Source organism: Beta vulgaris, chromosome 5 (assembly GCF_026745355.1).
Source record: "Beta vulgaris subsp. vulgaris cultivar EL10 chromosome 5, EL10.2, whole genome shotgun sequence".
In the NCBI taxonomy this organism is placed as follows: Eukaryota; Viridiplantae; Streptophyta; class Magnoliopsida; order Caryophyllales; family Amaranthaceae; genus Beta; species Beta vulgaris.
This window is the reverse complement of record NC_079206.1, coordinates 67,059,242-67,081,516: the sequence shown is the minus strand read 5'-3', so window position 1 is coordinate 67,081,516 and position 22,275 is coordinate 67,059,242. Positions and strand designations below refer to the sequence as shown.

Below are 22,275 nucleotides of genomic sequence, written 5' to 3'. Positions count from 1 at the left end.
GAACTTCCCAATAGGTCACCCATCTCTAGATTACTCCCAGCCAAGTACGCTTAATTGTAGAGTAACTAAGGAAATGAGATCCCTAAAACAAAAATGCATCTCGTTGGAATGAGTAGCATGCTAAATCCTTTTAAAGCAATATTATTAAGGGATATTACAGTATTATTCCATGCAGACGAATTGAATCATCATTTGAATAAAGTACAGACGTGTTCATATTTCCAAATAAGATAAAGAGCACAATGAAACCCTAATTCCTAACTTTAGCATCGTCCAATCCCAATCCCTATTTGAAGCAAACTATTAATGAGTAATGACAAACACATAGTACTTCCTTTGTTTTTTTATTTGCAACATTTTCCATATAAGAACTTTTAAATATTTGCAACATTGGCATTTATGACAAATTTTATATATTTCTCCCTCCTAAAACATGAGGTCTCCCTCTATATATTTTTATATCTCTCTCCTAAATTATTGTGCCATGCTCCAATGCTTTAAAAAAAGAAGAAGTATACATATAAAAAATCGACATTGTAAGTTGATCGCTTAAATCCAAATAGAAAAATTAAAAGAATATGAGACTTGTAGATAGATCGACATAATTGTTGCAAGTGTAATGCCAAACTACCTATCTACTTGATTCATCAACTACCCTTAAGGCCTTAACTAACTAGGATCCATGCCGCATCAAACAAATGACATATACTTGATTTCTCGACGTAGATGCTATATAATGAGTTCTTTCTCATCTTTCAAAGACTACGAATGTAATAGCAACCAATGTATTAGCCCAATTTAAACCCAAACCACATCACTTTCTAAACGGCGTCGTAAGTCGTAACACAAAGTCACAAACTCACAAACAACAATTTTCATTTCTCTTTCCTCTTTACAAGATCAAAAACCTGAAATTATCAGTTAGAGTCAATTTAGCTCCCAAATTTCCCAGCATTTATCACACTCAACCTTCAAATTCATCATCCAAAATTGAAGAAAAATCTCTACATTTTTCCAGAATTACTTAATCAAATTCGAAATTCGATCTCGATAAATTCAAATTAATTGTAGAAAAATGGCGGCAGATGATGCGCCATTGGACGATAAAGCGAAGAGAATGAGAGATCTGTTATCTAGCTTTTATTCAACGGATCAATCTTCAGTAACTAATTCAAATGCAGTTTCTTCAAAGTATGCTACACTTGATACCATTAATTCACCTTCGTTTGATCCTGACCACTATATGAATCTCTTGGTACTTTCTCTCTCCTCTTTTTTTTATTCTTTGTTTTCGTTTTTTTATGTTCAATTTTTTTCTATTCAGCTGATATATTGATGAAATTCTGTATGATTTACATGTATTTTTCGAGTTACTGGATGCAGTTTGAGTTGATGATGCAAATGATTTTATTGTAGTTGTTCTCTTTGTTAGTGATTTAATTTTCGGAATTGTTGATTAAAGGGTTGAAGATTTGGAGTTAGTTTGGGGTATTTTAGCTGGCACTGGGAAGAGAGCTGAGTTTTCTAGTTTATTGTAAATGGGAGTTAGATATATGGTGGTGGCTTTTATGGGGGGGGGGGGGGGGGAGAATAGAAGAAGGAATTGGGATGAGAGGTGTAGGTTGTTAAGTGATCATCGATCGCTTCACTCGTGGGAGATTCGTGGTATGCTTGGCTTAGTTTTGATCACTCCCATGGAGAGTCTGGTGGGGTTTGACACATATTTATAAGTTGCATATAAATCTTGTTACTTGGGTCGTTCTTATGTATTAAGGCATATGCTTTGATAGGGGGTAATGCATTTAGGGGGTAATAGAAGGAAACGATGAGAGAATGAAGGTCGAAGGCGGAGGTAGTTGATGGGATGAGGCAATGATTGTGTATGGAGGGGAGCAATTTTACCCTCATCCCCCCCCCCCCCCAAAAAAAAAAGGAAGGTAATAAACTAATAATTCCCCTTGCATGGTATCTTCTATCACCACCTAAATTTATTTACGAGTTCCTCATTTTGTTCACATTACCTCATTAATGCATTATCCTCTATCCAAGCATGCTCGTAAGGTGGTAGGAGTAATAAGAAGAGGCTCTTAGTTTGCCTGCTTCTTCTATGAGAGAAATCTGATGCTTGAATGTTTGGTTCCTTTAACATATAGGGCCATAGGCATCATGTGGATAGAAAATTAGATTCCATGAGGAGGGGTGTGTTCCATTTACGTATGGACATTATGCCCTTGGACAATAGGCGTTGTGAAAGGAAGGGGACAAGGGGGACTGAGACAAGAAATGGAGACAGTGAGAAAAAGGGGGAGAGGTCTTGCAAAGATGCGGAGAAGTTGCTGTGGCATGTAGTTTTTTTTAATGAGAATCCCTGCCTTAGGGTTCTTGGTGTTTTCTTGTTGCCACAAATCAATGTGTATTATGATGTTGGTGAGGAAAGAGTGATAAGGTGCATCCTATTCATTGACTGTGCTATTGACATCTGACACAAGCAATGAATTGCTTAACAAAGTTCTAGCCTTTGTAGCCTTAAATAAGAATGAGATGCTTCGGAATGAATCTTGCATCAAGTTCGCGAGTCCTTACTAGATGCTTGGCTTGATTGCTGAAGGTTCTGTCATTACAGTAAACGAACCAACCACCATGCGAGCCAAAGTTTTTCTTGGTTTATTATTGTAAGTATACCCTTTCTGTTGGAAATCACAAAGTTAACTACGTAGTTTGTCTTTAAGGTGCAACTTACTTATACCACCATCAGATTAATCCGCTTAACTAATGTTAGCCTTCTTTTGACTCATTTTTCTTTCGATGCTTATGGTTAGAAGAAATAGCTTTGCTCTTGTTGTGGTTGTAATCTTTAACTTACACTATGGAATATTTTCCCAAAATTGCTATTATCAGGATGTACTTTTTTTTAATCTAATCGTTTCTACTTATTCTTGTTGACTACTCTAAATGCCATTCACAGGTGCAAAAGTCCAACTTAGAGACACTACTTCAACGACATGTCGAAATGGCAGCTGAGATAAAAAATCTGGACACTGATTTGCAAATGTTAGTGTATGAGAACTACAACAAGTTTATTAGTGCCACAGAGACAATAAAAAGGCAAGTTGTGCTATCATAAGCAATATGATCATCTGGATGTTAAGTGCTGGCTGCTAGGGGTTTGATAATTGATTGTATTTTGATGTGTACTGAACTTCATAGACCCTTGTGTCTTTGTTTCACATGTTGTTTCTGTCTTGTGTTTTCTGCTATTCTGTTTCTATTTCTTTGTCCAGTGTTCTGCTGACCTCTGCTATCAGGCTATGCAAGTGCTTGAGCTTGCACGCGTATATAGTCGTGCATCCCAATTTTCTCGTTATAGACCTGGCTACGATAATTTTCTTTGGCTATGCTTGTGGTTCATAATTTCTTGTTTACATTGTAATTGTTTATAGATTTGCAGTAGTTGAGGTCTCAAGTCCCATTTTGTGACCCATCTTGTGTCCCAAATCCTTAACTTTCTGACACATTAAAAGTTGGTGATGTGTCAAAAGAATGGGTTGGGACACATGATAAGACATGGAATGGGACACAGGATCTTAATGGACTTGTAAACCATAGTTTTCTATGGCTATACTTGTGGTTTGTAATACCTTGTTTACAAAGTATTTGTTTTATGTTTTTTACACTGATTTTTTGTTTTTGTTTTTTTTAATAATCCTATAGGATGAATAGCAATATTGTGGGCATGGAAACAAATATGGAACAACTACTTGAGAAGGTAATTAACTAGTTTTGATTGACCAAAATTGAGGGCATATGTTCAGTAATCTTTTATCAAAGTAAATAGTTATCTCTTTATTTGTTTTCCAACTTGATCATGTTGCAGATATTATCCGTGCAATCTAGGAGTGATGGGGTCAACACTTCACTTTTTGAGAAAAGAGAACATATAGAAAAGCTGCACCGCACTCGAAATCTTCTACGCAAAATCCAGGTATTTAAGTGGGTGACTCACCTATTTATTCTGTGCCAATGAGAATTTATGATTAATTTCGCCTGGATTTTCCTCTTCTTTTGATATTTGGAAGAACAAAGCTATGCTTAGATTATTTTTTTTTTTCTCAATTAGAACTTGTGCTTGGGTGGTCAAAGTGAAGAACCTAACCGAGCTTCTTAAGAGAAGGGACTTTCGCTCAAAAAAAAAAAAAAAAGAAAAAAGAAAAAAGAGAAGGAACTTTTCATCGCCTCGTCATAGCAGTTTGTGCCTTAAGGAAGAAGTGTCTGTTAATTCTCCCCTTCTGTCTTCGGGATCTTTTGTGCTTTCGCTTTGGCACTTATCATTAGCCTTGTAGGCTTGTATGATATGAGCTAATCGATCCTTGTTGTAATAGATTCTCTTTTTGTTTGGAAAGAAGGATAAACAAAGGTTGTTTTACAGAGTGTCCAAGATGTTTCCATTGGCAATTTGATGTTGCTTTTGGAAAGAGAGTATTCGATGGATTTTTTAGGGTATAGCATCCCGCCATTCCCTCACCAAAGTTTCAAGACTCGAGTTCCAATTCTGGAGGCTTTTGTATGGCTGGAGTCAAGTTTTAGCTTGTGAGGGTTGCTAGACTTCTTTTATCGTAATTTTATTGCACTACAATAGCTTATGGGCATGAGTCCTTTTGTCTTTAGCCCTTACTTTGCACATGGAAAGCATTATCTTTCTAATATAGTCCTTTATTACTTACTTATTTCAAAATGATTTATGGTTATAGTCTTCCCATATCTACCTTGGTTGGTGATGGTTTGATTTTATGTGATGTTATAGGAGGTCTATTGAGGAATCCAACTATCCTAACTTTAGTAGTTGGAGTAGGGATTATATTCGTATATCTCCACCTTTTGTGCCTACCTGGCTACGTCTAGTTGTATGCTAGAGCCTAGAAGTCACCTTTGTGTGAGTGTGACTAAGCACTCTGTATATTTTATGTAATAGAGCTACAAGGTATTAATTCCTCATAATTTCTGAATTGCTAGACATCTATGAATGTAAATGAATTATATATGTATTTTTTTTATCATTACTATTTTTTGCTAATAATCCATTGTTTATTGTTTCAGTTGTCTATACATATTGTTGTATGCTGGTTTCACAAATTCGTAGTTTTAGCAAAGTTGGCTGATTTTTGACATGTTTGAAATAGAACAGTTCATATATGATTTACCTGAAAGGCTCGGGAAGTGCATTAAATCCGAAGCTTATACTGATGCAGTCAAGTTCTACACTGGAGCAATGCCTATCTTCAAGGTTTTCCCTCAGCACTGAGCACTTTAGGTCTAAAAAATCTACGTGATATTTGTGATTCTTGTTTACAAGTGAAGCTGAATTCCTTAAATTTATCATTATTTCCTTTTTGCATCAGGCATATGGAGACTCATCATTCCAAGATTGTAAGAAAGCATCTGAAGAGGCAGTGAGCATCATAATTAAGAATCTACAGGTAAGTCAGTCCATTCTGACTCTCTGAGTAAGATCTTTTTAGCGTACAGGCGTTGGAGGGACCTAACTCACGAGTTCTAATAGGATGGAGGTAAAGCTGGTTGATCCTATAGGAAGGTAATTTAGGCCGTTAGTTTATTCAACGAAGAAAATTTGATTAAGGTTAGAGAATCTGAAATCAGGATCAGTTCAAGCACGTAGTGTGGAAATTTTTTTCCTCAATAGGAACTGTTGATTTGTAGTACCCACTAATTAATTTCCGCCCCCTATCCTCTACTGAGGGTAGCTTGTCCTTTTGTTGCACCTTTTCGTTCCATTTGTTTTCTACATTAATATTTTTTCTTATAAAAGAAAGAAAAGAAGAACTAGGGTTTTTCTTATTGTTTAAGCCTGCTGCTATTGATGCTCTGCTTATGCTGTGGTAATCTATCCGTAAAGTAGCATTTCAGGTAGGAGGTTGTGATTTGTGATTATCTGTTGGTGGCTGACATATTTTTGAAATATTACTATTAGTGAGAATGTTGGCGTATACACATGCTTCTAGTGCTACCTTGTTTGCTTAAGCCCCCTGCTTCCCAAAGGAGAGCTGACTTGGACCAAAAAGAAGGGGGTGAAAATAAGAAAAAGGCGCAACTGCTCATTATATAGTTATTACATGTATTATTGGCTATCCTTGACATAGAACAGATGAGGACTTCATAATCTTATGCTCTTTCTTCCTCAGGGAAAGCTGTTTTCAGATTCGGAATCCATCCAAGTTAGAGCTGAGGCTGTAATGCTTCTCAAGCAGCTAGATTTCCCGGTGTGTCCTTCAACTCTGTTCCTATATCAGCTATAATACATGTTGACATATCTAGAATTCAAATATGTGCAGAATGGTTTATTACACTTAAATGAATAGTCTCTTTAAATATTTGTTGACAGGTGGACAACCTAAAAGACCAATTATTTGAAAAGTTGGAGCAATCTCTTGGTGACGTGCAACTCCACCTTGATGGAAAAATTGGTTTTTCTGCAAAACCAGATGATTCTGCAAAACAAGAATTACCTAATCACATCCCTGCTGCTCATGAGGTAGGCAATGAGTTTTCTTCCGTAGAACGAACATTTTGGACTGATCAGAACAACAGTAGTTTGATACTCATCACTCACATATATTAAGTGTGATCTTTTAGTCATGGACCATCATGTCTTCCTAAATTGCTGAGTCCTGTGGTAATGTTTGATAATATAGAGTCCCCTGAGTACACACCTGGGTCATAACACTTACTGTGATGGCTGATCCCCTTTGTTGCTATGCCCTTTGACTATGATCTTACTTAATCTGGTCAATTGGATGGCTGCGTAACTAGTTTTAACTGCTGAACTTGTGAATAAAACAGTTGAATTCTGTTATGGCATTTTGTACTCTTTGGTGAATATTTAAGAAAGAGCAGCCATCACTTAAGAGCATGTAATGAAGCCCATTGTGGGTGATTGAAAGATGGGTTCTGCTGGAGAGATATGGCCATTGAAGTCTATGGATTTTCCAGTACTACTTCCTGGCTCATATTTGAAATTATACTGTATGACACTGCTTGCTCAACATGTTAGATCATTGTGTGAAGGTTGAAGCATGAGCATAGATGTGGAGATGACCCTTTATTAATTCGCCCCTCTTGAAAGAATCCTGGTGTTTGGTACTTTATATTGTAGCTGCTTTGGATTGACATGCATGTACTTCATTTCTGTCTGATTCTAGAAAGCTCAATAGTTTATGTTTGGCATTTCTTAATGTCTATATTCGTTCATTTCATTAAATTTGTAGTACTGAGCCCCCTTGTGCACATATGCTGCTGAATACATATTTCCTTGTTTTCATGTGTTTCCTTGTTTGCAAAGTATTTCATTGTATGTTTAAAGTTACTTGACCATTCTACTTCCAGGTTTCAACTCGTGAGTTGGTGGAGGCTGTGCGTGCTTACCGAGTTATATTTCCCAATTCAGAGCAGCAACTTATTAGAATCTCTCATGATCTTGTTATCAAGTAATCTGAAGTTTGATTCTCGTTCATTATATTCATTTGATTGCATGTGAAGCTTAATCTCTGTCTGATGATTGATTACTATGTTGCTGTTACTTCAGACACTTTGAATCCGTTGATACACACATAAAGAGTCAAATTTCTTCAGCACAGTTGTTGGACTTGCTCAGTGAGTTCCATTTCTATTGATTATATCCAAATGTTGACTTTGTTCATGATATCTGGCTGTACTTTTGGAGGACAATTTTTTATTTATACAGATGTTTATGCGTTCTGCTTTCTTGATTATTTGTATATCGAAGTAAGGAACGAAAAGAATCATGTGGCCTTACGGGCTTAAGGCCTGTGTACAATTGTGGCTAATAGAATCTCATGGGTTCTGATTCTACCTGCCTGAAGATATAGGACTACCAATATGCTACCACTGGGACCCTCATCACCTTTCTGACAAAAGGCATGTAGCAGATTTCCTTTGCAGGGAGAGTAACATTGTTTGTAAAGCCAAAGTCTACAGCTCATGGGATATGCATATAGTGATTATTTCATCATAATCTATAAAGTTGCTCTTAAATGAGCTGATCTTGTTATGGCCTATGGGTATTACAAAATTCAGACACCACAGTCACTTATATGCTACATCTGTGGGTAAAAAATTGTAGGAGCTGTGGATCAAACTCCTTAAATGTTACAGATACTGGATATTTAATTTTTCCCTTAAAGGTGTCTATGTTAAAACAATTTTTTCTTTTTACCTGTTCAGAACTTGTTTGGGCTGATGTGCTTATGATGGATGAAGTACTACCTGAAGCATCTGTTGCTGATGTTTGTTTGGAGGTTTTTTTTCCTTGCACCTTCACATTTACTTGGCACTTTGGAATATGACAGCCTATGTAATGCTTGTTAATATTCATGTTAAGGTTATGTTCTCATGATCAGGCTGCCAACCATGCCGTCAAGCAGTATATTACTGGCGCCTTCTCTCATCTTTTGCAGGATATATCTGGTAATTCCTGTTCATTTTTGTTCCTTTTAAAAAAATGTGTGAGCTTGACCTGTTCAATTACTTTGGTGTGAGTGTGTGACAACAAAAACAATATTATAGTTTTCAATTTTATAATGATTTTGTTGCTTTATGGGTTATGTATAACGCATTTTGAAATTGCAGATTCACTGATGAAAATTCAAATTAACCAAAAGGAAACTGTGAAAGAAGAGCATCCTTTGCAGGCTATACTGGAGGCCAGCAAGAAGGCAGTCATACAGGGGAGCATGGGTGTCTTGTTGGTAATATTTGTCTGCCTTTTTATGTGTGCATAATGCCATAAACGTTAGATGAACTAAGAATAGCAGTACTTACCCCAACATTTATGTCTTGTACAATAATGCTTTTAATCTGCCCTTACATTACATCCTTTTAGCTTCCGTTTTCCATACCACGGCCATAATTTCATAGGCTATCGAATCTTTGCTTCCCTTTGTCAATAATCTCACTGTAGGATTGCCTGGGATTTTTTGGAACTTGAAAGCAGTCTTTCTTGCTTTTTCATTTATGTTGATTTATCATACGCACTGTGTTTTCCTATAGGACTTCCGCCAACTCCTGGATGACAGCCTGCCACTGCTAAATAGCCTGAGAGATTTGGTCATTGATTGGGTTCAAGAAGGATTTCAAGCCTTCTTCAGAACACTGTATAATCGCTTTCTATTGCTTTCGGGAAAAAACAATCCTACTAGTCAAGATCTAGTTTTCCATGATAGCATGCAAGGAGACAAGACTGTTGCGGGTCTTGTTCTTGTTCTGGCTCAGCTCTCGGTTTTCATAGATCAAAATGCCATCCCAAGAATCACTGAGGCAAGCACCACTGAGTTCTTGATATTGTCTGTTTAAAATTGTTTTGTGTATTTGTATTCTTCAATTCTCTTTCTATCGTGTGGGATGACCTATAACTATTGATTTGTTTAGGAAATTGCAACTTCATTTTCTAGCGGTGGTGTTCGGGGGTATGAGAGTGGCCCTGCATTTGTTCCTGCAGAAATTTGCCGAATATATCGATCAGCTGCTGAAAAATTTCTGCACCTTGTAGGTTTTTCTTTCTAATCATTTAATATCATAAAATAGCTTTCATTTCACTACAATTAGAGTCCTCATGGTGCTTTATAATTTTGAGCTCATTTTTGTAAATCTCTGATACAAACGGCAGCGGCTTAACCAAAAAAGGGGCAGTGGCTGAAAAAATGGAAAAGGGGGAGAAGTGTGCTGATCTCGTTTCTTAGCTAGTAGGGGTTTGATAATGTGCTTTGCTAACGGCATTTTAGATTTTCAGTTGGCTTTGAGACGTTACTTTTTAAGAGTAGGAGCAGGATTCTTGACTTATACATTATACTCTTTACCTTTCTCTTTCATTAATTAAACCCGCCAATATGTGGAGTTCACTACTTTGATTAATCCAGCTGCATAGGGTTTCACATTCACTAGTGAAATTTATTAGGAGTGGGAGCATTGTTTTAAGTTATGAACTCTTGTCTTTACCTTTCTGCCTAATTAGGAACTTGCATATGCAACAAACATAGGAAGGGAGAGAGAGAGAGAGAGAGAGAGAGAGAGAGGGGAGGGAGGGAGGGAGGGAGGGAAGGAGGGGAGGGGGAGATGTGAAGGTTGCTACATGACATGGTGGTCAAGGATGCTGTGAACACGCTACTGTTGCATGTGACAGAAACTCGGTGTCATTGTTGGTATAAACTCTTGTTAAGATGTAAATAATCATGTAATACAAAATCTCAGTACCATGATTTATGGTAACTTGAAATTCTAAAGGGGTCACTTATAGTAAAAACGACCTTTTTAAGATATTAGGTGACCCATTATCAAAAGTGACCCTTTTAGGGAACAAAGTGACTCTTTTAGGGAACAAAGTGACCCTTTTAGGGAACAAAGTGAGGTGGTTTTATCATAATTTTATTGTAAGACAGTTTTATACGAGACTTACTAATCATGTAATGGCGTCTGTTTGGAGTTGGGTTGGGCGGTGTAGGTATGGGGTTCTGTCAAACTGATGTCATCTGTTCAACTTTAGCCTAATGGCTTGATTGATTGATCTTTACTGTTAGGCTCTGATATGTGGTAGATTCTATAGGCCAAACCAATCTGATATATACATACTTAGCTTTGCAACTCTCATAACATTGGCCCTCTCTCATTCACCTATCCCTGCATACACCAATCTGCCTTCGCATCCATTGAGTCATAACATGCACTTCAACAACGAAACGCTGGAGCTTATGTGAATTTGGCTTTAACAAATAATTTTTTCTATAAGAAAAGAATGTATGCAACTATAAGCACCTATAACTATAAGCATGTCTGTATTTTTTCGTTTTGGGTTTGGGGGGGGGGGGGGGGAGTATATGTGTCTGATTCTACATGGTGTTTCATTTGTGTTATCATTATAGAAACTTTGTAACACGTATCCCCTCTCAACCCCTGATGGAAAAGTTTAATGCAGAAAACTATTCCACTGAAATTAGTGGGTTTTGTCTTTCCATGGTCCTTCATATGCCCTATTATCATGATTTCTCTTGTTCATTGTCTTACTGAAATATCTGTCTAATAATTCACCTTCCCCCTCTTTTATCCTCCCAGTATATAAACATGAAAACACAGAGAGTTTCCGTTCTCCTGAAAAAGCGGTTTACCACACCCAATTGGATCAAGGTTAGTAAGTGTTTAGGTTGCCTGCATTTTATTTTCATGTATGATTGCTTTAGTGTGCTTATAATGAATCTGATACTTACCTTGTGGTGATTCTTACAGCACAAGGAGCCCAGAGAAGTGCATATGTTTGTTGATTTATTTCTTCAAGAGGTTTGTTTTCTTTTTCTAATCTTGTCAATTTTGAAGGTGTACTTCAAACAATAGTGGAGTTGAAATATTTGTGGCTTTGTGCAATTCTTTGTGGCCTATATGAGGTTGGATTCTTTGCGGATGAGGGTATAGGCTTGCTAGTGACAAGGGATAACACTGCACATCTTCACCTCCACAGTTGGGGGTATAATTTTTTGGTAGCCTTGGCTTCATTCATCCGGTCAGCCCAGCTCAGTTCAGGCTTAGATTGTATTAAGCATAAAGTGTTAGCACTTGAATTCCCATACAACCACTCCATAACCATAGCCCAAAACAAAACTAGCTGGCACCCCAACTTTTTCTCAACTTATAGAAAAGGTGGACCATTAGGGTTGAAGCCAGACCTGCTGAACACAAGGTGGTTCAATGCCACTGTTGGTGTTCTGATATCTAATTTTTGGAAATGCAGTTAGGCTGTATTGCTGTATAAAGACATGTTTTTTGTCCAAAAATAAAGGAGGGAGTACATACTCACTTCCATGGTGTGAATTTCTTTTTTGTGCAGTTGGAAGGAGTGCTTTCTGAAGTGAAACAACTATTACCTGAGGGGCCTACTCGTAAACATCGCCGTGCTGATAGCATGAGCAATGGCAGCACAACTTCTTCACGTAGCAATCCGTTGCGTGATGACAGGCTGCTAGCTCGGTCCAACACTCAAAAGGCGAGGAGTCAGCTGCTTGAGACCCATTTAGCCAAATTATTCAAACAGAAAATGGAAATATTCACCAAAGTTGATGCCACACAGGTAAAACCTGGGCAATTGTATGGCTGATACAGCTGTTGCTAACTTACAGCTTACGTCTGGGTATTGTATGTTTCAGGATTCTGTCCTCACCACAATAGTGAAGCTTTGCCTGAAAAGTCTGCAGGAATTTGTCCGATTGCAGACTTTCAATCGGAGTGGATTTCAGCAGATCCAGTTGGACACACAGTTCTTAAGGAATTCTATAAAGGATAGTGTGGAAGATGAAGCTGCTGTTGACTTTTTACTCGATGAGGTATGGCAACTTTTTATGTTGTCTTGTGGCAATGATATCTTTGTTTGACCCATATGAAATTCCGGAATTTTCTTACAGAATCATTTACGATATAAGCCCTTCGTCAGGGATTAGTTGTCACTTGTCACATTGTCTTCCTCTTAGAGCAAAGGATATGAAATGATCTTACATATATATCCTCTATACTCTCTGTGTTTCTCAATAGGTTTTAACGCATACTATAAAGGCAGTGTTTCACAATAAGTTATTACCATCCTATTTGGGTTTGTTTGTTCTCTTTCTCTCTCGTATGGCAGGGGTGCACTTTTTCAATCTATCAATTAACTACTCTTTCTTGTTCCTAGTGCCAAGAAAATTGTTCAGGTTATTGTGAACGGAGTAATGTGTTATTACCATCCTCTTCCCATTGCTTATTTGAAGGAAGGCTATTAATTTTAGCAAATGTGACAACATTTTTAGGACATCCAATATGTGTATAAATTCCAGACTGAGGGAGAATCTGGAAACTGGCGTTCTTATCCGGCTCTCCTAACATATAATTGTTGTCTAATCTAGTATCCAGCTATGAAGCACAAGTTTTATCAATGTGCCAGTGTTCATATATTATGAATCTAATCAGCTATTTGCTCGACTTTTCAGGTAATTGTTGCTGCTGTAGACCGTTGTATGGATCCAACTCCTTTAGAGCCTGCTGTTTTAGACAGACTTGTACAAGTAAAGTTGGAAAAACCCAAGCAACAAACATCTACCAGTCAATGATTTTGAACTCTCTTTTGTAGCAATTGATACATGTAAAGACTCTTTTATTGATCTCCCATATATACGAGAACAGTGCATCATCAAGGATCAAATTTGTAATGTTGTCAATACCAAGATATCAGATTTTGTAATGCAATCTTGGTCTGGTTGGACATTGTTATCAGCTTGAACAGCATTATCTTTTGGCTGGTAACTAAGGTTTTAAAGTATATGTAAACCTTAAATAGAAAGGACCAGTTGTTCTTCTATACCCTTAGGAGTGGTACATTATGGCGCGTTTCTTGTGTAGATAGATTGGTTAGAGAAACTTGATCCTTGGTTGGGTCTGCGGTAGGTCCAACCAGACCTAGACTTGTATATTTGATTTGGACTCATATCCACAGGGTCTTAAAAAATCTGGACCCTTATTCAGATCTAGTGGGCCTGGCGGGTTTTGAGTTGGTCTCAAACTTATCAAGAGTTTTCATTATTATTTTTAACTCGTGTTTCTTTAAGCCCATTTTAGTTAGTAAAATGATAAATATTAAAATAGTAGTCTAATTCTTCTACAAAACATTCCAAATCAAAATATCTGACTACAAGTTGGCTTGAGTTTATGTAGACGATGGATAAAATGGAAAGTTTAGGGCTCATGAACTTGGGTCACTTGGCTCAATGGTTGCGTGAAAAACTAAAAACTTAAATGTCAGAGTAAAAAGTTTCATTGCTTGTAGGGCTGATTAACAGATCAGGTCGGGTCGTGTTCAGATTAATAATAAACGAGTTGAACATGTCCCAACCCAAATCCCATCTTCTCAATGATGTTAAATGAGCCTTCATCAAATGATTTACCATGCTTATGATAGATAAGTATGTTATATGCACACTTAGGGTGCATTTAGTTCAACTTATATAAACACTTTAGTGCTTATTTTAAAAACAATCAGGTCGGATTAGAAAAATTATAACTAGAAAAACAACTACAATAAGAAAAATGGTTTTTTCACCAAATACCCTTGACGGAAAAAATTTATTCACCAAATACCCCAACTTTTTTCAAAATTCACCATATACCTCTGACTTTTAACAAAATTCACCAGATAACCTTACTATTAACGAACATTAGTATTCTGTTAGCTTGTATTTACAAGTTTAAAAAAACTAATATAAACCCGGTGCACACTAATTAGTGTGCACCCGATCCATATCACGTGAGTTTATGATAGTGTATATTGATATGATATGGTGTATGTTAAAATGATATAGTGTATATTAAAATGATATAGTGTATATTAAAATAATATAGTATATATGTTAAAAATGATAAAATGTATATTAAAATGATATAGTGTATGTTACAGTGATATAGTGTATGTTAAAGTGATATAGTGTGTGTTAAAATGATATAGTGTGTGTTACAATGATATAATGTATGTTAAAGTGATATAGTGTGTGTTAAAATGATATAGTGTATGTTACAATGATATAGTGTATGTTAAAGTGATATAGTGTATGTTAAAGTGATATAGTGTATGTTAAAGTAATATAGGGTCACGTGCCTGGGTCTGCTCCACACTATTTTTAGCGTGAACCGGATCCTCGCAAGTCGGATTGTTACAAGTTTGCCATAAATCAACCTAATTAACCCTAAGTCAACCTAATTCACCTCACTAAACCCTAAACTCTCCTAACCCAAGCCCAACCCCCAACCCTACCCCCCAAACCCTAGACACACCACCCAACCCAGCCCCACCCCTCCCCTTCCCCTCCCCGACAATCCTCGCAGGCCCCTTTCCGGCAACCCCCCTCCCCAGCCCCTCCTTCCCTCGCGCCTCTCCTTCCCTCGCGCCTCCCCTTCCCTTGCTTAAAAGGGGAGGCGCGAGGGAAGGAGGGGCTGGGGAGGCGCGAGCTATTACAACCCAGCATGACAGGCAAACAAAATGGATATCAGCTATGCACATGCTCTCAATAGTCGAACTATTGATTTCCCAGTCAAGTATGTAAACAAATTCTACCTTAAAATTACACATCTCGAATAGTACTAATAAAAATTACAACCCAGCATGACAGGCAAACAAAAGCTAATCCCTGCTTGATTGACGAGTAATGATGGTCTACACGACATAATAAATACATTTCTGCTATGTTCAGGCATCAATAAATCGAATGTCAAAGGTGCTGGGATGAATCTGCCACACATTCAGGGATGCGTACTCTTCTAAACATTCCTTTAACTGGGCTTCACTGTACCCCTGTCATAGATTAGAGGCCACAGTAATCAGTAACGGGAAAAATATTCTATGCTATAAGATGCTATGAAGTACTCCGTCAGAAAATATAGTTCCCATTTCATTTTGCACAGTCTCCAAGACGTACCTTTGACCTACGATATCTTCTATTTCTTATTAGTAAAAAATATTAAAAGTTGATATTACGAATTTATACATTGTGACGAATCTAACAAGACCCCTTATGAATATGTTTTTTGTATACACTAGTAAGAATATTTGGTCAGTTTTTAAAATTTGACTCCCGAAATAGAAATGGGAACTATATTTTGGGACGGAGGGAGTAATTGATAGAAAAAAGTATTCAGATGTGATTATTAGCTTCGTCAACATTCACATTTGGATAACAAGCTCAAATTTGGATGCTGGAAAATATGCATTATAGTCAATAACTCAAATATGGTTTGTTAAAAAATGAAAGGTACCTTTCTGGAAATCCAGTTGAGAGCATGTGCATAGCTGATATCCATTTTGTTAGTCCTTGCAGCTTCATCTCTTAATATTGAATAAATATCAGATATAGCATCGAGGCCAGATTTCTGGCGATCATCGGAGTACAAGGAGAATTTTGACATTTGCATCAACCTAAGTGCTTCATCAACATCACTTTGTTCGACAATACTAGAAAACCGGAGTCTTGCGAGTGCCTACAGACATCATATCAATCTCAATTAAGAGAATTACAAACTCTTTATATCCAACTTCTTTCCAACTAGCTAACAATATTGTTGCCTCAACCTTTCAAGGCCTAGATCCAGCAAGAGTTGTGAAAAGAATGTAGTTACCTAATCACAGATAGCAACCTAAAGTTTTAAAACTTCTCTAGTCAATTCCATATCAACAACAACAGCCTTAGTCCCAAAACAATCTGGGATCGGTTTTAACATGAACAGTCATAAAAATCGTTTGCATAGCAAGTGAAACAATAAATGCAAAGTAAAAAGTCAAAGAGACTAAACAAAGAAAAATGTGCAAGTGATATTGAAAGTGGGGAAAGTCAGATGAGAGAAAACATTAAGAAGAAACTGTATGAGTAAAGAGCAAACCGAAATATGGCTTGATGACTTACAGCTGATAACCGTAAAATGCTGAGTAGTGTTCTGATAGTTGTATAGGAATGAGGAGTATCTGACCGAGCTTCTTCCTGTCGTATGCTAGAGTATGCACTAGCAATATACTCCTCAAGTTCCCTAGGAACTGAAGGAGACACTTTTCTTGCAGATGCAATGTACGCCCTGAGATGAGAACCAAGATTAAAGGTGTGCAATATTTGAACTGTTATAGTGGCATCAATATTCAAACATATGAAAAGAAGATAGCTCAGAGTCAATATTATCAAGCAAAAGAAAAGACCGAAGTTTCATGCCATTTCACTGTACAGAGTTGACAGGGAGAGGTATCAATCTATCATACAGCACATAGACATAAATTTTAGGAAAACCAGCTGGTGAAAAAAAATACATGAAAACAAGCTTGCTGAGGAACAGAATAGTGATAGGTCTTACCTAAGGACAGATGGTTCTAGAGGAGTGAAGCCAAGAGCAGGAGATTCCTTGTTTTGATGAACATAGACCACATGCCTTGCTAATTCAAGATCATTATCCATGTCTGCCTTGTCTAAAATTAACCATAGGAGATCAAATCTTGACAAAAGGGCTGGAGGAAGATTAATATTTTCAGCTGGAGTTCTCCGGAGATCATATCGTCCCCTGAAACATTCCAAATTAAGAGTTTTAGCTAAGATATTTTACACTACTTGTTAGGCCACAAGGTAAGCTGTAAGTATTTGCATGAACTGGTTTGTAACTTTACCAAGCAGGGTTAGCAGCAGCAAGAACTGCTGTCCTTGCATTTAGTGATGTTGTGATCCCAGCTTTGGCAATGCTTACTGTCTGCTGTTCCATTACTTCATGTATTGCTGTGCGATCTGAATCTTCCATCTTGTCGAACTCGTCGATAGCACATATACCCATATCCGCTAGCACCTGGCAGAAAGCCAGTAAATCAGCATTTTGAAGAAGCTATAAGAATACTACATCATCTAACTGGAACTAAGACTTCAATAAATGCTTCAACCCGATCAAACAGCTCAAAGTGTCATGGAGCACACTCTTCAACAGAGGAGTGTGGAACTTAACAAATGATCTTAAAACTGCATTTTTTTTAATTCATGAAATGATACAACTTTCACCAAGCAAACAAGCGATAGATACTTGCAAAGGTATTATACCAGTGCCCCGCCTTCAAGGACCATTTCATTGGTGACTGGGTCCCTCTGCACAGCAGCTGTTAGACCAACTCCACTGCTTCCTTTCCCAGTGGTATAGACACCCCTTGGTGCTACATTTATAATGTGTTTCAAAAGCTGACTTTTTGCAACACCAGGATCACCCATTAAGCAAATATGTACATCTCCCCTAATCTGCAATCCAAAGAGATAATATTATTACAAGTTACAGGTATCATAATATGAAATTAAATACGTGAGGGCAATTACTCTAGAATTCAACATATTTAACAGAAATTTATACATATTCATGTCTTATAAAATATTATCAATTATCAAGAACTTTGTGCTTCCCCGCCCCTAACCCCAACCATGAGACCTGCCTTAATCCTACCTAACTATTTATCAAGGCAACTGTGTGATTTGAAGAATGGACGACACAAAAACAAAAGAAATTAAAGAAACACTGTAAGAGGGTCACTCAAGCAGGCATCACAGCAGACCACTCAATGGTTCACTCAGTGATTTGTCCTATAATATCAACATGTAAGCAGGCTTTTCTCTTAATACAATAGATTTATTTTGTTAACAATAATCAGTTACAATGCTTATTATGAAACTCCAGGTTGGAGAGGAGGGTCAGATGTACATAAATAGGTACTCAAAAAAATTCTGTCTGCTTACTTGCATTCCGTCTTTTAATTTCCTGTGAGGAGCCCCACAAAGAAGCAGAAGTAGGGCCTTTTTAACATCTTCATGCCCAAAAATTTCAGGAGCTAATGATCGCGACAGCTTGTTATAGATTTCCCCATCTTCAGATAAGCGGGCAATGTGTTCTTCCTCCTCACTTCTCAGCTCATACCTGTCCCAAAGAAAGAGCCCAAAGTTAAACCGTTTTTCAGAGAATTCCTTGTAGAAGTTCTATTACTGTAGATCTCTTCAAAATCTTGTGCAACAACAAGGAAAAGAAGATAACTGTTAGAGTAATTCGTACGATTCAAAGTGAATAAGTATCGAAACTGACTTTAGATTCTTCTGATTATTGGAACTAAGTAATGAGGAAGGGAAGGGTTGACAGGAGTATGTAGAAGCAAGGTCATAGCACTAAGTTTTACTGGATAGTGAAAGTATCTTACTCTTCATATTTTCGTTTGAAGTGAGTGACAGACATAGCTTCCAAGTATGTATCTGCCACTAAGCCAGCTCGCATTGCTCGAAATCCAGTGTAAGGGATCGGCAGGAATATTCCCGATAATTCGACAACATCACCAGGTGCTACCTGAAAATTTTACCAAGGAAATGTAAATACCAGATTACTGGGCAATGATCACTCAAATGAAAACTGAGAGAACTGCATCCTCCCCACTCAAAATTATGCGAAAACCTCTCACACATTCTTTTAGAGAAAATCATACAAGGTTACTGCTGATATGAAAATCCATAACCTTTCTAGTCAATTCACCCCTAAGATGGACTGTCATGGATCTTGGGATGTGCCCTTTTGGAACATGTTCAGCTAACTCTTGCATCTTGGCCTGATGAAATCAACGACATCAAAAGTAGACCCAGTGAGCAATGACCAAAATCCATCAAAAGCAGACAAGAAAAGACATCTACATTATAAGATTTAAAGCGGGTTAACCAAAATACAAGGTTTTAGCTGCTTATTCAATCATAGAGTTAACAAAGTCCACAGTGACCTCTTGAAATTTCAGGAACTTTGATGCCCTCAGCTGAAGAATGAGGTTTCCCTTGGTGTTGTTTGTTTTGCAACGTTTTGATGGACATTCAAATAGGGGCATGAAGATTCTGGCTGTTACTTCCTGTTCATCAAAAAAGTCGGATAAGATGAAAAAACCACCAAGCAAGAAGTTAAGGTCTACAATAAGATGTAGAAATCAAAGTCAACTTTTGGAAGGAGTAGTACTGTGGATCATACATAAACAGGCATACTATTGAAGCTAGTGCTATTACTTCTACAGTCACAGAGCATAGATGCATCTTTTAATGAATCAGTTCCAAAATCACATGTGAAGTTACCTGATATATCTCAAAACCGCAATCCTCACATGTATAAACCGCCACCTGCATCAAAGGCTTAACATCTGAACACCGAGTCACGATCCCTGATATTCTGACAAGCTGTCCGATGTAGGAAGCCTTGACCTCTCGAATAGTAAAAGGCCGATCCTTCGAAGATGCTCGAATGTAAACCTCACTACAGCAAATTAAATGAGCTTTAGGAAACAGCATAAGCTATCTGATAGTACCACATTATGGCACTTTCCACAGAAGAAAAGACATTCAACCACTCATTAATATGTACTAAACGAAAGAAAGGAATACACTAGCATGCAGTTTACCAAAATGAACACCATCAAGCTGCAATTTTTGTATCTAAAACAACTACCACGTCATACGCGCACAAGCATAGATAGAGAGACTCCCTGAGAGAGAGAGAAAAGGGGGGGGGGGTAAATCAACTCAGCATCTTACTTTTCTTCAGCTAATACAAACAAGAACAAGACAATTAGTACCAAAAACTGCAGCTTCACAAGCGCTTTGTATCTAAACATGATAGGACCTGAATTTGGCCAATAATCTAATTCAAGGAGGTAAAGTCGCCATCAGAGGGACAAAGTTGACCTACAAATAATCTAACTCAAAGGGGGGGGGGGGGCTATAATCTTATTCAATTGTTTTGCTTCTTATTGATTCCATGATCAAGAGAGGACCTGTACATGGGCATGAACTACATTTTAGGGGAAAACAAGAGCTATATACTTTGCTTCGTATGAACTCCTTGATCTATGTGCATAACCTTAAAGAAAATTCTTATTAAGTTTCGAACTCATCCGAGCATAACACTTTGTTTGGATGAAAGGATATAGAGAGAAAGGGAAGAAGGGAAAAGGAGGGAAACAAGTTCCGTTGCTTGGATAAAGGATTGAGGGAAGGAAGGGAGGTAAATGAAGCTCCATCTTCCCCGTCCTTCTCTTTCACCTCCCCCTTCCTCCTCTTTCCCTCATCTTCCTTTCCCTCTTATGTTGCTATCCAAAATAAAGTGCAAGCACCAAACACTCTTTTAAGGAAAGTTATGAAATTTTTTCATCTTTCAACCCGTCAAAGCTCACACGCATCCCCTCATTTCCTTTTTCATGTTTCCTCACTAGTAATTTCATACAGCCTCAGCAAAAGTCAAATTTAAAAGAAAAGATAAAGTACACGTATCTTCTTTGTACATTTGATAACTAAAAGTTTCTTCCAGTTGCAATGGACAAACTCATATTAGCACAACTAAGCATTCAGGTTTACTATCTAAGCCATATTAAGCAGAAGAGGAATCATTTAGTAAAACTTTCTTACTAGAACCGCTTAATTTCAGCTGGCATTTTCTGAAAAAGATCCGATCCATCAGCATTCTCAGTCCCTTCTTCAGACCTCTGAGTCATCAGAATGTCATGATCATCATCAACAAAAGGCTCCGTAGACTCCGGCATAAGTTCATCAATGGCCTCCGCAAAGATTCCAATATATCTCTTCGTGTTCTCAGTTACTTTCCTCACAAACTCATCGTCTGATTCCTTATACTACATTTTAAAACAAAGTTATGGTCTGTACACATCAAATAGTTAAACTAATTCCGAAAAACAACAAAGAAATCTTTTTTACATTGTACAAATCTTCCAGCTCTATCTCTATTGCTCGAGTCTTCCGATTAGCCACGTCTTGCTGAAACGAGAAAAGGTAAAATAAATTCAAAATCCTAACTCAAGATGAACACTTAACTGAGGTAATTCATCGAATTTGATTACGACGAAACAAACTTAGTAGAATATCTATTATTCTTACGAAAATTGAGAAAAATTGAAATCAAAACTCTGGCACATTACTGAAATTGCTGAAACGAGAAAAGATTTTTTTTAAAAAAAATCCTAACTCAAGATGAACACTAAACTGAGCCCTGAGGTACTTCATCAAATGTGATTACGACAATACAAAATTAAGTAAAATATTTATTCTTACGAAAATTGAGAAAAATTGAAATCAAAACTCTAGCACATTACTGAAATTGCTGAAACGAGAAAAGGTAACTCAAGATGAGCACTAAACTGTAGTAATTCATCGAATATGATAACAACGAAACAAAATTAGTAGAAGAATCATTATTCTTAATAAACATTGAGAAAATTGAAATCAAAACCCTAGCACATTACTGAAATGAACATAAACCCTAACATGAAGAAATTCGTATTTAGATAGAAAGAAAATTACGAGGATGTTCATGTATTTCGCTTCGCCATGGATGTCAGCGAAGTTCACGAGGAAATCTCTAGCAAGACCTGTAATTCCAAATATATATAAAAAAAAAAAAGAAAAATTAGACGAATAAGAGCGAGAAAAAGAGAGGAGAGAGAAAATGGAGAAAAAGTTGAATTTACCTTGATCGTGTTCATAGTCGACTTCACTGGAGTTCATGGATTGCATTTTAACAGAGAAGTTGCAGAAATTGAAGAGAGAGCAAATGAGGAGAGAGAAAGTGAAAAAGTTGTAGAAATGGCGGCACAAGAAGAAGATGAGAGAGAGAGAAAAAGTATAAGGAGTTTTGGCGGGAAAAACAGAAGAG

The 22,275-nt window shown here is 37.3% G+C and overlaps 2 protein-coding genes across 2 annotated transcripts; one reads left to right on the top strand and one right to left on the bottom strand.

The window, feature by feature from the left end:
• The first annotated feature begins 793 nt into the window (after positions 1-793).
• LOC104894763 (vacuolar protein sorting-associated protein 51 homolog) lies at positions 794-13,402 on the top strand. Its single transcript, XM_010681077.4, has 20 exons — positions 794-1,255; positions 2,966-3,105; positions 3,712-3,766; positions 3,875-3,982; positions 5,183-5,281; positions 5,397-5,474; positions 6,198-6,275; positions 6,398-6,547; positions 7,399-7,499; positions 7,598-7,665; positions 8,257-8,330; positions 8,433-8,499; positions 8,662-8,780; positions 9,082-9,348; positions 9,460-9,576; positions 11,137-11,208; positions 11,308-11,358; positions 11,903-12,142; positions 12,219-12,395; positions 13,035-13,402. Exons 1-20 carry the CDS (start codon positions 1,076-1,078, stop codon positions 13,152-13,154), a joined length of 2,361 nt encoding a protein of 786 aa, XP_010679379.2. The 5' UTR covers positions 794-1,075; the 3' UTR covers positions 13,155-13,402.
• Positions 13,403-15,093: 1,691 nt separating this feature from the next.
• Positions 15,094-22,247, bottom strand: LOC104894762 (DNA replication licensing factor MCM7). The gene is made up of 15 exons (XM_010681076.3): positions 22,091-22,247; positions 21,924-21,991; positions 21,321-21,380; positions 21,015-21,238; positions 19,689-19,866; positions 19,349-19,471; positions 19,094-19,183; positions 18,785-18,927; positions 18,333-18,510; positions 17,652-17,843; positions 17,234-17,406; positions 16,927-17,130; positions 16,491-16,656; positions 15,847-16,068; positions 15,094-15,385 (listed from the first exon to the last, which is right to left on the bottom strand). Exons 1-15 carry the CDS (start codon positions 22,134-22,136, stop codon positions 15,281-15,283), a joined length of 2,172 nt encoding a protein of 723 aa, XP_010679378.1. The 5' UTR covers positions 22,137-22,247; the 3' UTR covers positions 15,094-15,280.
• Between the last annotated feature and the right edge of the window lie 28 nt (positions 22,248-22,275).